This window comes from Helicoverpa zea, chromosome 16, assembly GCF_022581195.2.
Source record: "Helicoverpa zea isolate HzStark_Cry1AcR chromosome 16, ilHelZeax1.1, whole genome shotgun sequence".
NCBI classification, from domain to species: domain Eukaryota; kingdom Metazoa; phylum Arthropoda; class Insecta; order Lepidoptera; family Noctuidae; genus Helicoverpa; species Helicoverpa zea.
This window is the reverse complement of record NC_061467.1, coordinates 8,715,006-8,724,480: the sequence shown is the minus strand read 5'-3', so window position 1 is coordinate 8,724,480 and position 9,475 is coordinate 8,715,006. Positions and strand designations below refer to the sequence as shown.

The window sequence follows — 9,475 nt, the reverse complement described above, 5'->3', positions numbered from 1 at the left end:
TTTTATCCCGGTGCGGGCAGTAGCTCCTACGGGACGCGGGTAAATGACTAGTTATAGATAAAACGTATTCATACATAGCGTATTCCTATTTATTACAAAATAATCGACTGCTCATGATCTAAAAGCAAACAAACAAAATAACACAACAAACATACAAATAATCTTCAACCGCATAAAAAATGTACTAACAGAATTCCATTTGTATGAGAAAGGTTCACAATGGACCGCAATATCTTCTCTAATCGGATCCCTCGAATTGATTCAAATATGTCAGACGTAATCCTCAAGGGAACTCTAATACCTCTATGTTAGCACATTCATAACGTTTACTGATTCCATAGTTGAGGAACTATGAGGATTTTATTCGTAGTCAACATTTTATACTGTTAGATAACGGTTTTTGTTGTGAGCAGATTTTTGGAATAACGTTGCATTGGGAGAGGTACACTTTTCCTGTTTTTGTATATTTACCTACCTAACTAAAAGCATTTAAGGAGCGCTCACTACTCACTATACACCGTGACTTTTTAGTCGTCTTACAAAGGTGGTCCACTCAATCTATCTGACATAAAATACCACTAGACACGATTATTAATTTTATTGCCTTACTTAATTAAGATAATAGGTGCAAAGAAAAATACTGAAAAAAAAATGTTTACGTATCAAACGGTAGAAAAGTAGATACCTTCCCAACGCGCCGCGCTCCATTGATACGAGACTCGGGCAGCGCTCACAACAGGGTGTTCTTATAATCTACGTCAGGGTGCGTCCACATCTGGCGAATGCGCCACGAATGCGCAGCACGCGAGCCGATCGCGAGCTGTCCGCGAGCTGCGCGCGTGCAGTCACTGCAATAGTTCGGTGCGCCTCTTTAGCGCAACTCACGCAAGGCTCGTATAGAGCGCGCGAGCGGCGCGCGATCTGCGCGCAATCAGTTCTCGCCCTTACAGTTCCGTATATTGGCTCAGTACTATCGAAGATGGCAGACGTCGCGCGCTGCCTGCGCGCCGCTCGCGTGCGGCGCTTAGGTCGCGCGCGAGCTGCGCGCGGGCGGCGCAGAAGCGGCGCACGAACAAAAATGCACGCGCGCAGCTCGCGGACAGCTCGCGATCGGCTCGCGTGCTGCGCATTCGCCAGATGTGGACGCACCCTCATGCATCATAATAAAGAATTAATGTTTATTTTTAGATTATTCAAATCTCATAAATATATATATATTTTTATATTAACGTTTACTAGTCATTGGATACATGAAGTGGGCTGCCGTTGTAAGACGACTAAAAAGTCACAGTGTATAACAAACTCCAAATTGCTAGTGTAGCCCATTGCAATTCCGTCATTGCTACGACAGCATAGTTGACGTAGCAATGCGTAGCAGAATCTGCTACGCCGTGGCAATGACAATGCATGCGCTGTTACGAACAATGTTGTATAGTCATAATATAATAGTACACATTTACGTTGAAGTTCTATTATATTCGTAGGAATGTTCCAATAGGTATTTTCTGCGGGCTGTACGTATGATCAAATGCATTGATAAAAAGCAGGTACCTATCCGTACAGCTAATAAAACACAACGCCACAAATCCTCGATTCTCCACTAGATTTCAAGTTCCAGTTTCGAAAAAAGACCACTCGGACCATTTAAACCTGTAAATGACTCCGCAAGCCCGATGTCGACGTGGCTTCGTCCATGTTCCCCTTGGTACGTACATGGTGTTCGCACTGAATGTGGTTGCATCGGGGCTTGCACTTCGCTACTTCATTTAAGGATTAAGTATTTTTAGGAATAAAACTCCTTATGTGTATATTTTAATTTTAATAAGGACAGTAAAATTTTAGTTCGGATTATTAACATTCAGATAAATATGTATGTGTTAAACTTTAATATTATTTAAGCTAATTTTAGCACCCGTTTTCAGTATAATGTTCAAGTAATTTGAATTAAAACAATGTTTGTAAAATTCAATAACCGCGCTCCGCAAAAAGGACCCTATGTCAATATCGCTCGCCAAAATTAAATATTAATATGCATATCACCTTCATACCGCATAGTCTGGCCACACAATCAACAGAAGTGGTTAAAACCGACCTAAATAAAAAGCACCAAAGTCACAGTATACCTACTCACTAGGGCGTGCTAATGTATTCCATTGTCAAACAACGCCCTCATTTTCTATTCCTTCGACAACCCTAGCCCGCCACCGGACCACAGAAAAAAAACACGGCCGACAAATTTTATTGACACGCTGCCTCCCGAGTTCATTTTCCGCGCAATATATTTTAATCTGTGTTATTTCGTAGGGACCAAAGTTTTACAAGACCTTGTTAAAAGCGTGTCTTTAGTAATTTCGGTAAAAGGGGCCGGCGCGGGTCGAGTGTCACATCTATATGTTAATTGTGATTTCGTGCACCTTCGGCCATGGTAATAGAGGCGCATATGTATGGAATTAACCATGAAGGGACAAAGTAAATAGGACCTCGTGTTTTCACGAATGAAGTGTTTTTTTTCGGCCTCTTTCGAATTCAATTGGCGTACTTGTGATGAAAGTGCCTTGACTTACCAAAGAGTTGTTATATGTGTAGGAATGGCTGAGAAAATACCTTTTGTACCCATTTGATCTCTTTTTGTTTTCTTTATGGTATTGTATATTTTTTGGTTGAATGTGATGTGTGGGTGGCGTAGACTGGAGGTTTAGGCATATGTTATTGTACCTTTAGCTCCGTTTGAGCTCAGCCCACGGTAATCCAAAAATAAATATTTTCGAATTTAGTCTGCCCTTGTTTTGGGTGTGGGTAGTTTTGACAAGAGGTCAAAAAATTTTTGCTCTGTTTTAAATATTTATAAATAATTTAATAAATTGATATAATTAAGTTTAAATGATTTACTTCATAGTCTAAAATATCACCCACCGGTATTGTGTATTTTCCAATAAAAATCACACACTGGAACCATAATTCAAAATTTATTGCACAATCATCATGGAAGCACTGAAGGGATCACTTTCTGAAATGATGACACTATTCCAAGAGAGAATGTCAAACTTTGAGGCACAGTTGCAGAGGAACCCAGGTACTTCAGGCGGAACAGACTCGCTTGCTGCTGACTACAATGCATTCAAGAAGTTTGTTCTCGATGCATTGAGCTGTTTACAACAGCAGATGAAGGCGTTGGCACAGGAGCTGGACAATGTGGAGATGCGTGGTCGTCGAAAGATGGTCCTCTTGCATGGTGTTGCTGAGCAGGCCAAGGAGGACACAGCACAGGTTGTAGCGGAGGTTGTTCGTTCTCATCTGGAGCTAGCAGACTTCAGTGTCAGTGAGGTGCGCAGATGCCACAGGATGGGTAGACCGACCGGTGCAAGTAAACCCAGGCCCATTCTTTGCAAACTACGAGATGTGAGTGTAAGAGATAGCATTTGGTTTGCTAAGATGAAGCTGAAAGGCACGGGCATAACGATATCGGAGTTCCTCACTAGATCTCGTCATCAACTATTTATGTCTGCGCGTGACAAGTTTGGTGTCAACAACTGCTGGACCAAGCAAGGACACATCTATGTTGTTGGTTCGGACGGCTCCAGGCATCGAGTTGGGACACTAGATGACATCGTTCGGCTCGAGCAGATCAAGGAGAAGTCGTGTCCCGTTGCGACGATTCCTTCATCTTCATCGTCGCTGTTAACGCCAGTACCGAAGAAAGGAAAACGCGTCGTCGCAAAAAAGAAGTGATTTATCTTCTAGGTAACGGCATCCAAGTAGCTCTAGATTAACTAAATTGTTTGTACCCTCAAATTACTGTCCTAAATTAATTTTCTAAACTCAATGTATATTTTTGTCAAACTGCTGTCCTGTCATTTTATGTTATGTCATTATGTCCTGTCATTATTCGTTCGTTCGGAAACAGTCTTTTACATTTGCTTACTTTTAATTTTATAATGAATTATTTTTTCTTTTTTTTTATCTCTGGCTACTTGGATATTATTTAAATATTATTTTAGTGCTCTTTTATTTTGTTTTTTTTTTTTTTTGTGTGTGTTTTTGAATTGCTTTTAATAACAAGTTGCAATGATGTAAGCACACAACCGGCGGGTGGACTAGTGTTACATTTTATTTTTTATTTTTTTTGGTTGTATTTATTTATTGCATTATATTGTAGTTTTATATTTATATATATATTTAGTATCGTCAATGCTAGACTCTAACGATGACAGCGACGCCGAAACTTTTTTGTCTGCTTGTAGCAATGATAGTTTCAACAGTATTCCCACACTTGCTGATACTCTTGAAGCTCAGTTTTCTGATGTTCCGAAGAATTTTAATGTAGTCCATATAAATGCCCAAAGTATTCCGGCACATTACTCTGACATGCTAGCTAACTTAGACTGTAAGAATGTTCATGCTATCCTTGTTTCAGAATCCTGGTTAAAACCGTGTCTTCCTTCTACTTCCTATTCTTTACCAGGTTTTCAGCTAATAAGAAATGATCGCACGGTTGGCGGTGGGGGTGGTGTTGCCATTTACCTTCGTCCACATATTCCTTTTTCTATTATTAGCATGTCAGCACAACCACCACCGCTGGGTGCCGGTGAGCATCTCTTTTTAGAAGTCAACCTGAATCATGCCAAAATTCTGCTTGGTGTCTTCTATTCTCCTTCCTTACGTGTAAATTACTTCTCCAGCCTTGAACATCTCCTCGAAAACCTAACACCTTCTTACAGTCATACCATTATTATGGGAGATTTTAATACGTGTTTGTTGAAAAACGACTCCCGTTCCTCTTCCTTATGTTCAACGATTGAATCATCCAATCTGTCAATCCTGCCATTAAGTGCCACTCACCACTTCCCCAACTGTAACCCTTCATTACTGGACCTTGCTATTGTGTCGTCTAAGGAACATGTCAGCAAGCATGGTCAATGTGCAGCTGATATGTTTTCCTACCACGACTTAATATTCCTTTCTTACAAAATTCGCCCTCCTAAACCTAAACCCAGAATCCTTCTGCAGCGTAATTTTGGTGGCATGAATACGGATGACCTTTGCAGAGATGCTGGCAGTATTGATTGGGCACCGCTGGCTGCTGCCGAGTCGGTCGATGACAAAGTTTCATTGCTTACTGACACACTGATACGGCTTTACGACGTCCACGCTCCGATTCGTGCAATTAAACTGAAGCATCTTCCGGCTCCATGGCTATCGGATACCATCAAGACTGTCATGCATAAGAAGGCTGTGGCAAAAACCAAGTTTAAATGTCGTCCTAGTGCGTCTACTCGTGAGAATTATGTAGAGGTTCGCAATCGATGCAACAAGGTGTGTAGAGATGCACAACGCCAACATTTCCACCATTCAGTTGAGAATGGAGACCCAGCAAAAGTCTGGAAATTTCTAAAATCCATGGGAGTTGGGAAGTCACGCCAAGATCCAGTTTCGACACAGTTAAATGTTGATCTTCTAAATCAACACTTTTCATCGTCGTCTTCGTACAGTGGGACAGCTAAGGCTCGCACCTTAGATTATCTTTCAAAACAACCAACTCCGGATCATCCTGCATTTGTCTTTAGTCAATTCTCTGATTGTGATGTTAAGAAGAGTATAGTATCCATTACCTCTAATGCTGTAGGTGATGATTGTGTCAGTCGGAAAATGATACTTCCAATCCTTGATGACATTTTACCTGTCCTGTGCCATATCCTTAACTATTCCGTATCCTGTGGTATCTTTCCATCCATTTGGAAAGAAGCCAAAATCATCCCCTTACCCAAAACATCGAATCCTGCTTCGTTTTCAGAATATCGTCCCATCTCCATCCTGCCTTTCCTTTCCAAAGTCCTAGAACGTCTGGTCCATGATCAGCTGAATGCCTTTCTATGTAGGAATAACCTGCTGAATCCTTTCCAGTCCGGTTTCCGACCTGGTCACAGCACCACTACAGCGTTGCTGAATATTACTGAGGATATACGCCGTGGCATGGACACCGGGAATCTGACGGTCCTTTGCTTGCTAGATTTTAGTAATGCATTTAATACCGTCGACTTCGACGTCCTGCTTGGCATACTTAGCTCTCTGAACGTATCTCCAACGGCGATTGACTGGTTTCGTAGTTACCTGTTTGGCCGCCGTCAACGTATATGCATAGAAGACGCATACTCTTCATGGTGCTATACTTCTGTTGGCGTGCCACAGGGTGGCGTTTTATCTCCTTTACTCTTCGCGATATTTATCAATTCTATTTCCAAAAATCTCATTTCTTCCTACCACCTTTATGCTGATGATTTGCAAATTTATAGCCAAGCTGCATTTTCGGACTTGGCAGATGCAATCGCTAATATTAACACCGACTTGGCTACAATTTGCGAGTGGAGTGAAACTTACGGTCTCAAGGTCAATCCAGCAAAAACTCAGGCCATTGTAGTTGGTAGCTCTAGATTGGTTCAAAGGATTGACTGGCCGCAACTTCCTCATATTTCTTTTGGTGGCACTGCCATTTCAATAAGGGACAAGGTTAAAAATCTAGGGATTCTCATTGACAAAAATTTATCATGGGGTCCCCAACTACAAGAGATTAGCCGGAAAGTGTTTGCATCTGTCAGGTCCTTGAGGAGATTGCGAAACTTTCTCCCGACTGCCACCAAAACTGCGCTTGCACAATCCCTCTTGCTTCCAATCCTTGATTATGCTGATGTCAGTTATCTTGATCTCACTGAGGCACAGCTTGATAAACTTGAGCGACTTCAAAATGTTTGTATTAGATTTATATTTGGCTTGCGCAAATATGATCATATTTCTGAATTCCGTTCAAAACTCAAGTGGCTTCCTATACGTCTTCGCCGGAATACTCATATCCTGTCTTTGCTGTACAACATTTTGTTCAATCCAAAAAACCCGTCCTATCTCAAAGAACGTTTTAAGTTCCTTAATGACACACATGCAAAATATCTAAGGTCATCAGAGAACTTGCGGCTAGAGATGGCAATGCATTCCACTAACTTCTTTGATAAATCTTTTACCGTTCAAGCTGTGCGGTTGTGGAATGCATTGCCCGTTACAATAAGGCAGGCTCAATCTTTAGCAGTCTTCAAGAACCTGATAAGGAATCACTACCTTTCCAATTTGTAACTGGGTATAATACCCTACTGTTGCAGACTATTGTCAAGTCTAATTGGCAACTTTAAATATATATCATATATATACATATTTCTGTTATATCTATCTATTATATATACATATATATATATATATATATTATATTTTATTTGTTATTGTTTTAGGTATTATTATTTTATATACATAGTGCACCAAAACTACCTGCGATATGGTTATTTCCTTTTTGTCACAATCCATCCAAAGGTTGTCTGTAAGAGATCGCTTTTAGCGATAAGACCGCCCATTGTGTCACCAACTTCAAAATTTTTGTTTATTCTTGTTGTTTTTTTTTTTAAATTGGTGTGCATAATAAAGAATATATCTATCTATCTATCTATCTTGTAAACTGTGAAATGTCGCACCTTATGTTAGACAAAAGTAGTCATTTAAGTATCTTTCCTTTAAATTTCCATCATACTCTTGTAAAATACTTTCAAAGTACACACACTGAACAGCAAAACAGCACAGCATTTTCCCACTTTTCCTGTCAAAGTCGTAACGGCTCAAAGTGTCTATAAAAAGCGATATCAATAACTGTACTTAAAGTCGGTAGTGAATAGACCGGGCGCAGCCGTGAGAGGGTTAGCCTACACTTTAATGAGACCGAACGCTCGTGTTATTAATACTAATGGTGGCTGTGAACTCAAGATACGGCAAGTAAATAAGGCATAACTTTAAATTTTTTATGGAATCCATTTTAATAAATGAAATACCAATATTTTATGTAATGCAAAATGTAAATTTTTATGCTCCTGTTTTAGTTTTAGATTTGAATCGTTTGGGTTTTCGAAAGTTGGTGCATAATGCCTTTCAATAGTTTTCTATGGTATTGGTGTTTTATTTAAACTGGAGTTTTGTTCGCTCGGTTTTGAAGAGTATTATTGTTTTTAAGCATAAAGAAAAGTAATATATTGTTGACCTAAAAATGGTAATCACTCATACCTTTATATTTTGATCCATGAAAGTCGAATTATTTCATGAAACGAACCAGCCTTCCCATTTGTTATTCTAGTAACAAATTCTGATTCAATGTTGACTTGTTCTAACATTATTTTGTCAAATTGTAGAACTGAATTGTAACATTAACACTCACTCTACACAAAAGGGTACAATTTATCACTGATCACCTCAAAAGGGTTCATGCTCAGTAACCTAATACTACAAGCGTAATATAATAACGTGAAACCTATTTTTAGGGGAAAGGAAAGGCTTACACAAATATCCTGCTCATTGTTATCACCCGGTAGGTCATTGACCTCACCTAAATAGGGTTGCACCACGAAGAAAGGAAAACCAGCGGAGATACCACGTGGAAGGTAAGTTAGGCGCCTTCTTGTAGGTCACGATAACGTAAGGTAAGCTTGACCAGTTTCTAGAAGTAACGGAAGTTAGACTGTCCAAGATTGGTCTTGATTGATTGGCGAATTGATTTTGAAATAATGGGTGGGTTCCCCAGAAGGCACTTAATGGCGGAGTTAAGGAGTTAGGTAGCTGAATAAGCCAATAGCTTATTAACAAGAACAATTATTAATAGACAAGCACGGCCACTATCATTTGACCTAGATGCTCTGAGGCCAATGATAATGATGAGGTAGTTACGTTCCTCGTCCCCCGAATGTGCACCTGTATGTTTTTAGACGTTATGACTACTCCGCTAGTCATTTTGTTCTCCATGGTTCGCACTAAGCGATAACTGATTTATTCGTGCCGTCTGTCGGGCAGGTCATCTGAAAGTTTTGATAGCTTTTTATAAAGGCGATCCAGATGTTGCCCTGGATAGCCTGTATATTTGTGTAGTATATATTTTACAATAAGTTGTAACGAGAAGTCTTCTGCGCAGATCGTCAATTGACTAGGTATAAGTCCATATTTTACGTGGCCTAGCTGGAACTATCTTATAAAGAAATTAGGTTCAGTTTTCAGTTAATTAACCAATTTTGGAGTAGGTTAAAACTGTCAAAATCCCGATGGTACCTTTATTTCTAAACGATTCATTATTATAGTTTCTAAATACAAATGTAAAAAGTTATGATTGCAAAGTTTTTGCAGAGTGTCTGCATGATAATTACCGGTCACCTTGCACAAATGCAAAAAAGGCAAATTAAACTGTGTTTTTTGTTACCTATCTTGTTTCTTTAAGGATATAATGTACTCGTACAAGGTGTAAGTAGGTAAGTAGTATGACACCAAGGTAAAACCTCAACCTCGCGATATCTGTAGCCGCACGCGCAAATTAGGTACTCATTCACAAATCCAGTGACGAGGGTCACACGATCACGACGTGTGGAGTATATTGCTGATCCCGGTTCCTATTGTGGAAGTTATCATA

At 39.9% G+C, this 9,475-nt stretch overlaps 1 protein-coding gene across 1 annotated transcript; it reads left to right on the top strand.

Moving 5' to 3' along the window:
* The first annotated feature begins 2,790 nt into the window (after positions 1–2,790).
* Positions 2,791–4,014, top strand: LOC124637623. The gene has a single exon (XM_047174222.1). The coding sequence runs from the start codon at positions 2,983–2,985 to the stop codon at positions 3,727–3,729; it is 747 nt and encodes a 248-aa protein (XP_047030178.1). The 5' UTR covers positions 2,791–2,982; the 3' UTR covers positions 3,730–4,014.
* Positions 4,015–9,475: the final 5,461 nt, after the last annotated feature.